This window comes from Tubulanus polymorphus, chromosome 5 (assembly GCF_964204645.1).
Source record: "Tubulanus polymorphus chromosome 5, tnTubPoly1.2, whole genome shotgun sequence".
NCBI classification, from domain to species: domain Eukaryota; kingdom Metazoa; phylum Nemertea; class Palaeonemertea; order Tubulaniformes; family Tubulanidae; genus Tubulanus; species Tubulanus polymorphus.
The window spans coordinates 18,685,893-18,700,721 of record NC_134029.1 but is presented as its reverse complement, the minus strand read 5'-3'; the positions used below and the strand labels follow the sequence as shown (position 1 = coordinate 18,700,721).

Genomic DNA, 14,829 nt, shown 5'->3' with positions numbered 1-14,829 from the left:
TCGATCATTCTTGATTGTTGATCAACTGTGCAGCGCTCGATTGACGTGAAATAGATTTCTATTTATCCGACCTTATAGCTCAATAATGAGCGTATTGTATATTGAGTAATTATTCATGTATATAAATATGATTGTTGAAATAAATCCCAGTTTATGTACAATGCATTCGTTTATATCTTTTGGTGATTGGTGTCTATAGAATGAACATTTTAAGAAGAAATTTAAGGATTATTCTTTAACCAAGGGCCATTTTGAGAGTTAGCAATATGAGTAAAACGTAGCTGTATTTCAATTGGTAACTCTTTAAGCATCAAGATTGAGTAACTGGATTATGCCCCGAGGACTAACCTAATCTTATAGATTCAATATGGCGGGTGCTGGTTCTTGAAATTTCTAGTGCTGCTAAAAACTCCGATTCTCGTCTGTCAGCGGTTGGAAATACAGTACCAAACGCGGTCAGTAGCGAGAACTCATAGGATACTACTGTACAACCGTGTTTTAGCGTCGTGGAAATTGAGTATGTACATTATTTTCGATCGTAAAAGTTGTCGCAAATTGCTATAAATTTGAGTACTGGTGATATATAACCTGTGCACGACCGGTGAACCGTCACGCTCGAAGGATTACAACCCGGAGTTTTGTGGTCTAACTGCGTAGTGTGTATTAACTCGTTGTGTAACACTTATTCGGCTGCTTGACGTGCGACTACAAAATGGAACGAAACAACCGATGCTCTGGTGATAAACCAGAATCAGACTTAGTATCAGATTTTGAATCTTTTATGAAAAGCTCAGTCGCTGACATCATGAAGCGCTTGAATGATATTCAACTTGAGCAGAAACAAATGACCGATAGTTTCGATTCTTTGAAAACCACAGTTCGTGTCCATGATACTGACATAAGTAGTATTAATGAAAAACTACAAAACCAATCAAAAACTATCGACGAGCTCGCTGACTCGGTTCAATACACCAGCAAATCCTACGACGACCTTCAAAATGAAAATCAAAAGTTGATCTCAGACTTGAACTTCACATCAGGGAAAGTAAACAGCCTCACCACAAGCCTTAAAGCCGCAAGGGCAGATATAAAAAAATTAGAAAGCCTCTGCATAGAGCTGCAGTGCCAAGTGAACTCAGGCCTCACTGCAAACTGCCCCGACCCACTAGACTGTGCAGAACTCTGCATTATCGTGAGCGACTTGAAGAAAGAATTCCAATCTGATCTCCAAAAAACATGCGAAGAAATGTTTGACTATCTTGGCCATAAACAAGCAATCACAGCTCACAAGCAATTGCCGATTAGAAATGGTCAGAGAAATCCGCTTGTAAAGGTCGCGTTGAAAACAAAAGCCATTAAAATCGATGTCTTGCGAAAGAAACATAATCTTAGAAAAAATCCTAAGTTCACTGATGTCTGGTTGAGATCAAGCCAATCACATGCGGAACGTCTCAATGACATAAACTTCCGAAGAGTTCTAGATTTTATACCAGAAGCCAAGAAAGAACTTAAAATAGCGAGTAATGGGCGATTGATAAGTCGCTCCGTGCCACATAGGCAACCGATAAACCGCAACGCGCCGGCTCAAAGAAACCGAACCCCAGCGACAGAGCCCGATGTAACCCCTGCCCGCGATGAAAGTAATGATGAAAAAAACCGAACCCCAGCGACAGAGCCCGTTGTAACCCCTTCCCGTGATGAAAGTACTTTTTCTGGTTTTACGTTTCGAGCTTCACCTACCCTGCCACTTCAAGTTGCTGTTAATAATGATGCAACATCTGGTGCGAACGAAACAACCAGCCGCTAGGAATACGCCACACTGACCAACTCTACGAAATCGCGCACCCGTAAAACCGTGCCTGCTGGAAATCGTAAACGGGATACCGTTAGACCTCCGGAAAAAAGAGCCAGAGTAGCGTCTGAACCTGAACAATCATCAGTAAACGAAGCGCTCCGAGACGCCAGGTTCGTCTTGGATATGGACAGTGGATTACATCTATCCCAACCGCTAGCAACAGCTCCAGAATAGGATTGCGCCGAGCCAGGAGAAATTAGTATCCTGTGTCTGAATATTTGTGGTTTGAAATCTAGATCATATACTCTAGAGTTTGATAGTTTATGCAAGTCAGCTGATATTTTAGTTTTTTCTGAAACCAAACTTGATGATTCCGATGAATTGTGGGTAAAAGAGTATTTTAAAAGTGTCGGTTACGAAGTAGTCATGAATAACAGATCAAATCTAGCTATAAGGAAATCTGGGGGAATCCTGGTTGCTTTTAAGCAAAGTCTAAACAGATATATTAAAACTATTCATAAATCAACCAATATCATTCAATGGATTGAAATTGATAAGAGATTCCTAGGGTGGAAAAAACATTTGTTAATTGGAGGAGTATATATTCCCCCAGAAACTAGTAGATATGGAAATATTAACTTATTCGATGAACTCGACACTGACGTTATAAACCGAATGAGTTCTACCGATGCTTATTTTTGTCTATGTGGCGATTTCAATGCCTACACAAAGCAGTTATTAGACTATTTACCCCATGACGAAATACTCATGGAATTCCTAGGCCTAGACGAAGTTTTTGTGGAAGATCGTCATAACCTTGATGCACTAAAAATACAAGGTCTACTCAATAGGAAAAACAAAGACTCCTCTATCAATAATTGGGGTTATCGTTTGTTAGACTTTTGTAAAAATCACAACATGTTCATTGCAAATGGCAGATTAGGTAGGGATAAAGGAATCGGTGAGTACACGTGCATCAAAGGGGAAAATAACCATGTTATTGATTACTTTATTATGTCTCCCTATTTGTTGTCAAAATGCGTGAACTTCAATGTAAACGACTATGACCAAATGATTTCAGACGTACACTGTGCTGTTACGTGTTCCTTCTCTATTTCACACACGAGAAGTCCATATACAAATGTACAAAACATGCCTAACATAACAGGTAAAATTAAATGGAACAGTGGTCGAAGCGATGTTTTTAGAGAGGCAATCAACCAAACCGAATTGAATAAAATAAATATCGAACTTCAAAATGATATAATAGACAGCGCCTGTGCGAATAAGCGTATATGCGACATTTTAAATAAGGCGGCAGGGGCCACAATGGGCCGAAGCCGGGTTAACTTTGACAAACCAAAAACTTTGTTACATGACTATAAAGTGAAACGAGACCGTAGAATTTATAGGAAAGCGAAAAGAAATTATAAAAGATATCGATCCGTCCAAAATAGAACTAATCTGAATTCGGCGTATAAGAGGTATAAAACATCGATAAAGATATCAAAACAAAAGAAAGTTAAATTGCACAATGACCAAATAGGAAAGTTAGCAAAAGACGATCCAAAAGCTTTTTGGAAATATTTCCGAAAGGAAAAACCAAATGAATGTAAAGCGTCGCTAGATGATTTATTTGACCACTTTTCCGTCATTAACCAAAACCGTAGTGCAGAAAATGATAATCGTAATTTTTTCAATGTGAATGACTTCCTTCATGACCACAATGATGATGCACTTAATAGGCTAATCACTGAGGGAGAAATATCTAAATGTATAAAATGCCTCAAAAATAATAAAGCCCCTGGAAACGACGAAATTTTAAACGAATTCCTCAAAACTGCAGAAAATGAAATCATGCCTACCCTCGTTTTGTTGTTTAACAATATTTTGAAAACTGGCTGCATTCCGGAAGAGTGGGCTGTAGGTATTATCACTCCAATCTTTAAGAATAAGGGAGACCCTTCCAATCCGGATAACTACAGAGGAATTACTCTATTAAGCTGTATGAGCAAATTGTTTACGAGCCTGATTAATAAACGTTTAGAGGAGTTTTTGATGGATAACCAATTACTGAATGAAAATCAAGCTGGATTTCGAAAAAATCGTAGTATCATGGACCATATTTTCACATTGCATTCCCTTATAGATATTCTGACTAGTAATAAGCGGAAGCTTTACTGTATATTTATTGATTACCAAAAAGCATTCGATACAATATGGAGAAAAGCACTGTGGCATAAATTAATTTTAACGGGAATTACAGGAAATATCCTCCGAGTGATTCATAACATGTATCAACATATTAAATCTAAGGTCAAGGTAAACGATCGATTATCAGAAAGCATAGATAGTCAAATTGGGTTACGTCAAGGGGAAAATCTGTCACCAGTGCTTTTCTCCATATTTGTCAATGACCTCGAGTCTTTCTTATACGAGAAAGGGTGTCAAGGATTAGATTTCCAGCTGGATGATTTCTGGTTTAACATATTAATACTTTTATATGCCGACGATACTTTATTATTATCTGACAATGCTTCCAAACTGCATAATATACTTGACCATGTTGTGGATTACTGCCAAACATGGCAGTTAGTAATCAATGTCGAAAAAACCAAAGCCATAGTTTTCGAAAAAAGACGATCTAACAGACAGCCCATTTTCTATATCAGGGGGTAGCCTTGGATACAGTATCTGACTTTAGATATTTGGGAGTACACTTTAATTATACTGGAAATTTCGCTAAATGCAAAAAAGATATCTGTGACCAAGCAAAAAAAACACTATTTTTTGTTCTTAAAAAAGTACAGCAATACTCCCTAACTATAGACATTGCATTTAAAATTTTTGATGCAATGGTGGGATCGATCCTTACCTTTGGTAGTGAAATATGGGGTTTCTCGAACTTAGATGCAATCGAGAAAATACACCTAATGTTCTGCAAATACTTATTGAAATTGAAACGTGCAACTCCAAATGCTATGGTTTATGGAGAATTAGGTCGTTTTCCTTTTGAAATACAAATAAAAGTCAGAATGGTTAAGTTTTGGGGACATCTGATCACAGAGAGCAACTCTCATTCTAGTAAAATGTATCGTATCCTAATAAAAAATCATGTAAATGGTAAGACCAGTAAATGGATCACTTGTATTCAGTCTATCTTAGAAAACTGTGGTCTAGGTTACATTTGGTACGAACAATCTTTCCCGAATATCCGGTATTTATCAGAAACTGTTAAATTATGTTTACAAGATCAATTCAAACAGAAATGGCACCAGACTATCGCAGCTTCAACAAAACTAGATACCTATAGAATTATTAAGCCGAATTGGGGGCGGGAAGTATGTTCATTAGCACTACCATTTGACCTCAGGACAAATGTAATACGGTTTCGTTGCTCTAATCATAATCTACCGATTGAAACAAGAAGATATGAAAATATCCCCCGAAATGAACGACTTTGTACCAAATGTAACCTAGGGCAAATCGGCGACGAATACCATTTTATAATGGAGTGTACTTTTTTCGAAAGTTTAAGAAGTCGGTACATACCGCAACAAATAGTAACGTTTCCTAATATAAGAAAATTAATGAACCTTTTTACGTCAGAAAACCCAAACGTCCTAAGGAATCTTGCAGTTTTTATAAAAAAGGCACATAGCCTTATCTAGCCTCACCTCATCGCTGTTCCTGGTATACACGAACTTTTCAAAATAACTTTTCAATTGTAAATATAACTAGTTATTGTATGACTAGCAACTGTTATTGTATAACTGCAAACTGTTTATTTTGTATGTATCCTGTGCTCGCAAAAAATGTACAATTTTCTGGAGCAATAAATTTAAATCTAAATCTAAAAAAATCATTATTTTCAAGAGAAAACTACAAATATCCAGTCTACAAACAGCAAGCCCAAACTACACATGTAGTGATCCCTTTACAGCAATATGTTCCATACGTTCTGTAGTGATTGCGTCTCTAGTCCCATTTATCTCAAATAAAGCGGCATGGTCTGTCGAGTTCAACATTGCTTCGTAAATTGAAGATCTGGAGATAGGTTAAGATTTCGGTTGTTAATCTACGTAGCCATGATTATTCATAATCACTGCTAAACTACAGCAAACCTTGGTTTACTCGGACATGGCTATCGTAGACATTTGATTATCTCTGAGAAAAATGAAATAATTTTTGTGACTTGCTAACATATTTTCATAGTCTTAACTCGGTTATTGGCTTACCTCGGACAAAATTTGCCAGTCCTAGTTGGTCCAAGTTGGGTGAGGTTTACTGTACTAAGACTGGATCGTCCAAACGCCTTGATGCTTACCTGTACAGGCAATTCGACATGAAAATCTGGGAAAACATCCCGAGAATAAAACTAAAAAATTCATCGATTCAATAACTTAACTTTGTTTTCGATTTATTTCCAGCAGCAGATAACAGAAAATATCATTAAATCATTGACTTCCCAGTCTACCCAGTATTAGGTCCACATTGTGTTTAAATTCACATTGATCTTACTATTATCTTCAACTAAAATCATAAAAGGAACAATTTGGCACAAGGAGAATATTCCTCAAATAATTAAGCATTACCAGTAAGGCTAAAGGCCCCGAAGCCCAGTTGCAGTCGTGACTCTGGTCCAAAAGTGGTCTTTAAACTTGAGACTGGCCTCAACGTGTTAGATTGGCTATAAAACGAAGTTGGTCTTAGACTGGTCTTGAATATAAGCCATGACTATGCAACTGGCCCCTGGTTGGTTTCTTAATGGATTGAATACGTCTTATCGAATTACCAATAAAAACACAAGTTACAGTGCAGTAGTCGACATCTTCCATATACTAACTTCATTCAATTAGTACATACGCATACAAGGTCATATGGTAGTACATTGAAAAATGCATTCATTTTCTAGCACAGCAGAGAGGGGAGTTCCCACTATGCCTGAACGTAATTCTGAGACTAAAGAACACATTTTTACAGAACTATACATTCATTGTATACCAGTGATTCATACTACGGTTACTTTTGATAACTAAATTCATGACCTAAATATTGATACCATAGGAAGTAGATTGATCCCAAAGAGCATCGAAAGAGCAATGAAAAACATTGAGAATCTAACCGAAACAAGCAGTAAAGGAACTTGTTTATAGTTACTGTGCACATAAAATTCCACATACGAAAATATCTAAATTTCGGAGCCACAATTATGGTTATTACCATACATCAAATATCGCAATAAGATAATTTTTTCACACATGATAAAGATTGTTATTTAGAAAAATACGTCTGCTATCCGCTCACACTTCTTCCATTACGTAATCCACTTTTTCAGTCACCCGTTTGCAGCCGGATGTCGAGTATAATTTCACTTCTTTCGGGAAATAATGCATCTCGTCGGCGATTGAACTGATCAGTTCTTCGGACGGATGGCGGTGCCCTTTCGATAATAAATCGTCTTTGATGCACATTTTCACGTGAATACGCTCCAGCGGCAAGAACGGAATGAACGCGTTGATCAGATTTTTCGAAATCAACGAACTATGCCACAAACCGCCTGTAAAACGCATTGAATCAAAATTCAAGCAGCAATATAAACACCTGATTCAGCATCTGTTTTCTAAGTAAGATATCAACTCTGGGCTGTCAAAAACATATTTTCCAACTGTTTATCCCAGTAGACACCTGACAATGCCACAACGTTCTGCATCACTACTTACTGGGTAAACTCAATAATCTTTTTTAGCTTATTCTTAGCTTAACCCTTTCAGTGCTAACTAATTAAAACCCTATAGTGCTGGAGATAATTTGATAATTTTGAAAAATTCCAACCTAGTGTGTTAAATAATGGGAATACCACTCAAGTGCGTCTACACCGCTACGCAGTGTATTGTTAGTTACTAATATGTCACTATGTTTGACAGGTGCTGCCATCTTTCAATAGGGGTAAGACTAATAACTAATTACATCAATACACTGCAGTGCAGTGTACAAGCTGCTTGTACAAGCAAAATCCATCACCGATTTATACACCGCATCGCTGTGTAGACGCACTGAAAGGGTTAATCATGGGATCTCATTTTCTATGAGCTAACACGCCACATGTACGTCTATCAAGAATGTCGCACTAAGTACTGACCTTTTTCATTATATGAATTAAGAGTAATTATCTCTTCCATTTTTTTGAATGAAATATCCTCTCTTTTGCCCCCATCCTGCCAGTGACTGAAGGCTGCATTCGAAATATCATTTCCAGCTGTGTTGCTACGAATTAGAATACGAAGGCAGATTAGACTTTAAGAAATTGTTACGGTCAAATTAAGCTCAAGCGTGACAGATAGACCGATATGGATCATTCATTAGCTTCTACACTGAGAACAGTATTCTCACTATACTCGGTGTAGAAGCTAATGAATAATCCCACACTTGATAAAGATTTTTCAATCAAGAAGTTTTTGAGAATCATCCAAATCTTATCATCAGAGAAACAGTAATCAAATCATAACAGTTTCAATAAGATTATTTGATTAATCTCTGCGTTCTGTTAGACTAATAAATATAAGATATCATAAACTGGGGCCATCAATTTTGCCCAATTCCAAAGGCAGGGAAACACAGAAACATGGAGCCAAACATTTTTTATCCTGGAAACATTGTTTTCCCAAACCATGTCTCTCGTTTCTTGTAGACGACGCAGCAAAACACTCAGAGAAATATGTTTCTATCTCCTGTTTCCATGTTTTCCCGCATCACATGCATCGGACCTTAATAGAGTAAGGTTTTAGAAGGTTTTGCCTAGCTAAGATTTCATGATTTTCGAGATACACTTTTTAACATTACCTCAGAAAAAGAAATATCGATTTTCTATAGTTCACGCCGTTGATTTCTTTGTGATAATCGAGATACGACGAGATCGTGTCTATCAGCGATTCGTGCATTTTATCGACTTCGTCAAAAATAAACAACTGCTGTGGACAAATCGACACATTCCCTTTTATCCATCCCCGCAACTGATCCTAAATAAATCGACACAGCAGTTTATCAATATTCATTCTTTGTTTAGTACTTGTAGTCTTTTTAGTCAGCATGGAAAAGTTTTGGCATATTTTAACTTATACTAGGGGTCCAGGGACACCATGCCCACTTGGGAAGTGGTTTCAAATACTCAACAATCTAACAATTTCAATATTCAACGCCCCCTGGTGACCATATACAAAAACCAATGACCTTGAAACTCACCACAATCATAGAACATGTCAGCAGCTATGATTTTGTAATTGATTGTGATAACAAAATATGCCTCGTAACCAATTTAATATGGAAATACTAAGTTATTCTTCTATTCAACCCCCCCCCCTGGTGACCATATTCAAAACCCAATAACCTTGCAACTCACCACAATCATAGAACATGTCATGAACTACAACTTTACAAAATGATCATGGTAACAAAATATGCCTAGGTACCAATATAATAAGGAAATACTAGGTTATTCTACTATTCAACGCCCCCTGGTGACCATATAGAATAGCTAATTTCATTAAAACTCACCACAATCATAGATGATGTCATGAGCTACAATTTGGCAATTGATTGTGGTAACAAAATATGTGTTGGTACAAATATAATATAGAAATACTAAGATATTGTATTATTAAACGCCTCCTGGTGGCCATATACAAAAACCAATGAACTTGAAACTCACCAAAATCATAGAACACGTTATAAGCTACAACTTTCTAATTCATTGTTGTAACAAAATATGCTTAGGTATCAATAAAATGTCGAAAAACTTTTTCCCACCTACGAATGAGTACTGATGACACCAAGATGATCAAATATATACAAAAGATCAAGGTAATTAAACAAGGCGTCTTCAAAATTTCCCTCATAAGTTCAAAAACGTGTAAAAAGTGCTGATTTTGGCGAACACCAATGGCTGCCAGTCGGCCATCTTGATTCTGACAGGGCCAGTTTTTGGGCTGAAGATGTGTCTAGGGTAGATTCATGCATAAACCAAATATCAAGACATTACCTTGAAGCATCTTCAAAACTCCCCAAAATAACAGGATTCCGTCTACGGATGGACAGACAGACTGACGGACGAAAAGTGAACGCAATAGCCTGCTGGGACTAAAGTCCCAAGTGGGCAAATAAAAACTGAAAATTGCTCATTTGAAAAAGGAACGGTGTCCAAGGGATCCAAACCCCTGAATTTTGTTGCAGGGCCCCTCAGAATATAAGTCAGATAGAAAATAAAAAATTCTTGTTGGACCTTTTGCAATGGAAACATAATTCATAAACATGCATTTTTAGTCCAGAACCCAGGGCCTGATTTTATAGACTGGAATTAACCGGGAACTGGAGTTAGTTAGCCCGGGTTAAAGTTAATACCAGTCTTAAAATCTGTGCTTGTATCTAATTTGCGCTCACACATTTCACTGGTACATGAGCCCTCTATGACACTGCCTTCATATTATGGGGGGCATCAACTGACATACTTACTTTATACGTTTCTAGTTCACTTTTGTGAGGAAAGTGTAACGTTGAAATGAACAGGTGCACGTATCTGCTTTGCATTCCTTTCACGTACAGATGGTCAGCAATCATTCGACTGACGTAGTTCTTACCGCCTCCCGTCCACCCGTGAAACGAGAGCGTCAAAGCTTTCTTCGGGTCAGGATTGTTAACATGCGCCTGAAATAAACACGCAGTAGAAATTTCAATGTCAGTTAGTTGTAAAGCCACAGTGTCCAGAGCTGAGTTGCTCGAAAATTGATTTCAGTTTAACCATTGGATAAATAACCAATGAACAACTGGCATTTCATGGAATTTCTTCATTTCACCCACTAGTGCACAGACAGCAGTAAAGAAGGCTAACTCCCAGTTGTCGCAAGGTATCGATGTTTGTGGCATCGGGGAACAGTCCACCACCAAGACCGGGACTCAAACAAAAGGATTTACTTAAGGGCTACAGGCCTATTGGTTGAATGAGGCCTAATATAATGATAGTTGACATTCGTGAGTTCTTTTTGAGACAGTAGGTGGTGGGTTTGAAGCCTGTTTTAGTGAAGTACAGTAATTTCTCTGAAGGGTGCATGTACGCCAGTAACAAATCAAAATGAGCCATTGGCAAAATAGCCGCATTGTCAAAATATCTACTTCTATGAAATCATTTTACCTTAACTGCCTTAAGAGTTGCTCCTATGACCAGGTGTTGCCCGTGTAGTCTTGTGTTCAATGAACGAGACAACCCTGAAACAAAAAGCCCATATTAATTAACGATGCAGGCCTAGTGGTTATGTTTCTGCATTTCCATGTAGTTTGTACTGGAGCTAATCATTTAATTCTCATTTTTGTACAATTCAAGTTGTTTATGTATACAGCAAGATTTGAGGTTTGGTTTGATGAAAATGAAGCATATTCAGTGTAGCTTTACAAATTCTGCCTGGCAAACTACCGGTAAACATGTTAAATCATTTGCCAATAGAAAAACTTTTAGGATCCATAATATTGACACAATCTAACTCTAATAATTTCTTTCTCTGCCTCAAGAATAAACTGACAATGATCAACTAAGTCTTATAGGCCCAATCATTGTTGAAATACCTATACACTAATGCAACCATAGAATGATAATTTGCCTAGTTTTTCAAAGACGTGTATTTGATTTCACTGAGAACCTTAAGCAAGGCGGAGGTCAGCCTTAGGTGGACTGAGATGTGAACATCGGCGATAGTGTGCAATTATATTATAGTCTCTGTCAGTCACAATGTCAGACAGTTGTAACTGGGAAAGACGATCGTGATGCAGAAAGTAGAACTTGCGCATCTCATTGGATTGCCAACTGGCAGGTGCAGGTACATCCTCAACAGCAAGGATCTAAACCTGATGGCATCGAGACTCGCCACGGTAGATGATATCATAAATAGCAAATCTGAAATTTTGTTTCATTTTACGAAGTGGATATTCAACCATATACGATAAAGTGTTTACTTCCGCTAGGGCTATTTTACTGTACATCATTACTATGTACTATAGTATTAACTAATAAGTAACAATAAAATCATTATATTGGGTTTAGGGTTAGGGCTCCGATGGGTTAAGGGTCAAAAGGACCCAGAGGGTTAGGATCACAGATAGAAGTTTGGGGGCTCTTGACCATTAATTACACACCTAAATAAGGCAGAGACACCCCACCATTGCACGGGCAGCGGTAGAGCTTGTAACTAATTATAATCATGTGTGTGATTAAAGAATTAGTGAAGTACTAGCGGATGAGCGAAATCTGTCAACCACTGAGACCGGGACTCGAACCATCTCTCGCTTGCCGGGCGATTGCTCTACCACTTGAGCTATAGGGGTGACTTGCAAGTTTTCGCCCGAACTCTCAATTCGTTCAAAGCCTTCTGGCACAGGCAAGTGTTAGGATCACATATAGAGATTTGGGGGCTCTTGACCATCAATTACTCACCTAATTAAGGCAGAGACAATCCACCGTTGCACGGGCAGCCGTTTTACCCGTGGGATAGGATTAGGGTAAGGTTAGGTGCAATATCTAATTAAAACATTCGATTGGTTTTTAGCGAGCTCGTTGTTCTAGTGGTATGATACTTTCCTTGAATTTTCTAAGTCGCGCACCTCAGTGCGGATACGCGGCATAAATCAGCTAATCAGCGACGATGTACGGTAAAATAGCAGAAGTAAAGACTCTGCCGTATACGGTAAAATATCCACTGCGTTCATTTCACCAAGTGGATAATTAAACGTATACCGCAAAGTGTACACTTCCGCTATTTTACCATACCATCAATACTATAAATTATAGCATTAATCAATAAAAGCAACAATAAAATCATTTTATTGGGTTTAGGGTTAGGGTTCCTATGGGTTTAGGGTCTAAACGACCCAGAGGGTTAGGATTAGGGTTAGGGTCCGTTTTACCCCTAGGGATAGGATTAGGGTAAAGGTGAGGTACTAGTATAGATGGTTAAAACCTTCGGTTGCTTCTCAGCGAGCTCAGTGGTCTAGTGGGAAGACGCTGCACTAGTAATTTACTGGCCCGGGTTCGAGTCTCGCTCTATCCGCTCTATTTTCTCTAACTCTTCTCCACACTTTCCTTGAATTTTCTAAGTCGCGCACCTCTGTGCGCATGCGGTGTAAATCAGCCAATCAGCGATGATGTGCAGTAAAATATCCACTGCATTCATTTAAATAGTTTATCCATGAAACTCACCAGTTATATTTGCATCGATCCACGAATTCGTACAACATTCGACGAATTGACATTTGATCGAATCGTAACTTGTCAACAAAAACGACGTGATAGCTGCAGTACCCACTGCTACAGCTGGTGCCAATGGACCAATCCCTTCAACAGCATTTCGTTCAACGTTTGATGCAAAGATTATCAAGAATATCATCAACAAATAACCAGTTGAACGAGTATTCTTCATTGCTGCGCGTTAAATCGCTTCAAACGAAACCAAACCGATCTAAACTGGTTCAACGACCTTGGGGTTGACTGCACAGTCTCTGCTGATGCGGACTGCACAGCGGACTTCGTTAGTTAGTTGCCGCCGCCGCGCCACAGTGTCTAGAAATCGGCGGTTGATAAAACATCGCAAAAATCAGTCTCCGTACCGCACCACATGGCCTGTAAAAAATGTTGGAAAAAGCAATGATATTGTTGTATAACAACATGCATACCAACAATGATAATAATGATATATCTTGTTCTCGCACTAGCGCATCGTTGGAAAACTTGCTGTAAATGAGAAGTAATAGATTTGGGGAGGCTAGATCGGCATTTTATAATAACTTGATGTGTGTTGACAACTGTAAATAAAGTGAATATATGTTTTGTCTTTTTGTTGCTTTGTTTAAATCTTTTTATTGTTTCTTGTTGATTCTCTTTTTGCCTTTTTGTTTGAATTGATCAATCATGTGATTTGATTGAATGGTGAACAAAAACTAAACTGAAAATTGACTCTATTTATTCGACCAGGGTAACTCTGAACCGGTTGTTACGAAGTCGGAGGGCTCAGACATTCAGACGTCTTGGTCAGTTCGGCGAATATAGGCTTGATTTCGGATAGATAACACACATTTTTTTCAATTTCCATTGCCGTTTCCCGACGTGTATCTGATTTGAAAATGGCAATAGAGGTATGCCAATAGAGCGCAACGCACTCAAATGACGAATGGTAACCAAAAATTTTCTCCGAGAATATATACGATGATCATTATAATTATGTTTAGTATATATCGAAGTAGATTCATAGATTTAGTCATTCCAGACATTACGATTTATGTTAAAATGATATTATCGAAAACAGTGAACCTATTTTCTTGTGGCATTAATTGGTATCCAGTTTGGATTTGATTTTGATGTCTTTAATCCAAACGAATGTTCTTGAATTTTGGTTCCCAATATTTTTTTCCCATGAAAAATTTCAAGTCCAGTGTTATCTAGAGTACAAACATTCATCAACAGATATTGGATTTCGGGCAAAAAGTATTTGGCGTGTGGATGGCTGCTTTTCGTGTTCCAGTACAACATGTAACGGCTATTGCAGAGCTGGTGGAGCGTTGGACGTTGATATTAGTAATAGGGGTAATGGGCTTTCAAGCCAAAGGTCGAACGGTCGAGCTCATTAAAAAACAAAACGTTAAAAGTAATTTAAAACTATAATATATTTTCATAACCGTGTGTATTTTATATTATAACTAAATATTTATTCTAAGATATCAATAATTTAAATTTAAAAAGCATATTGTATTAAATCAATTGGTCGCTCCACTTCGCTACCGCTCCGCTCCGCGACCAATTGATTTATTTACAATACACAAATTCATATAATCAAATATATTTTAATAATAATAATTATTCTATTATTCAACTGAAATACACACGGTTATGAAAATATATTATAGTTTTAAATTACTTTTAATGTTTTGTTTTTTAATGAGCTCGACCATTCAACCTTTAACCTGAAAGCCCATTACCCCTATTACTCTTAAAATAATCA

General features: G+C 37.7%; 1 protein-coding gene across 1 annotated transcript; it reads right to left on the bottom strand.

The window, feature by feature from the left end:
- Positions 1 to 6,197: 6,197 nt before the first annotated feature.
- Positions 6,198 to 13,293, bottom strand: LOC141905368 (torsin-1A-like). The gene is made up of 6 exons (XM_074794210.1): positions 13,035 to 13,293; positions 10,980 to 11,053; positions 10,304 to 10,495; positions 8,639 to 8,814; positions 7,938 to 8,062; positions 6,198 to 7,355 (listed from the first exon to the last, which is right to left on the bottom strand). Exons 1-6 carry the CDS (start codon positions 13,252 to 13,254, stop codon positions 7,099 to 7,101), a joined length of 1,044 nt encoding a protein of 347 aa, XP_074650311.1. The 5' UTR covers positions 13,255 to 13,293; the 3' UTR covers positions 6,198 to 7,098.
- Between the last annotated feature and the right edge of the window lie 1,536 nt (positions 13,294 to 14,829).

Excerpts from the sequence above, each read along its gene's own strand:
- LOC141905368 (XM_074794210.1), bottom strand. The coding sequence starts at position 13,254 with ATGAAGAATACTCGTTCAACTGGTTATTTGTTGATGATATTCTTGATA. Across the intron at positions 10,496-10,979 it reads CAACTCTTAAGGCAGTTAAG|GCGCATGTTAACAATCCTGA; the intron begins GTAAAATGATTT and ends TGTTTATTTCAG. Across the intron at positions 8,063-8,638 it reads TCGATATTTCTTTTTCTGAG|CAACACAGCTGGAAATGATA; the intron begins GTAATGTTAAAA and ends TCTAATTCGTAG.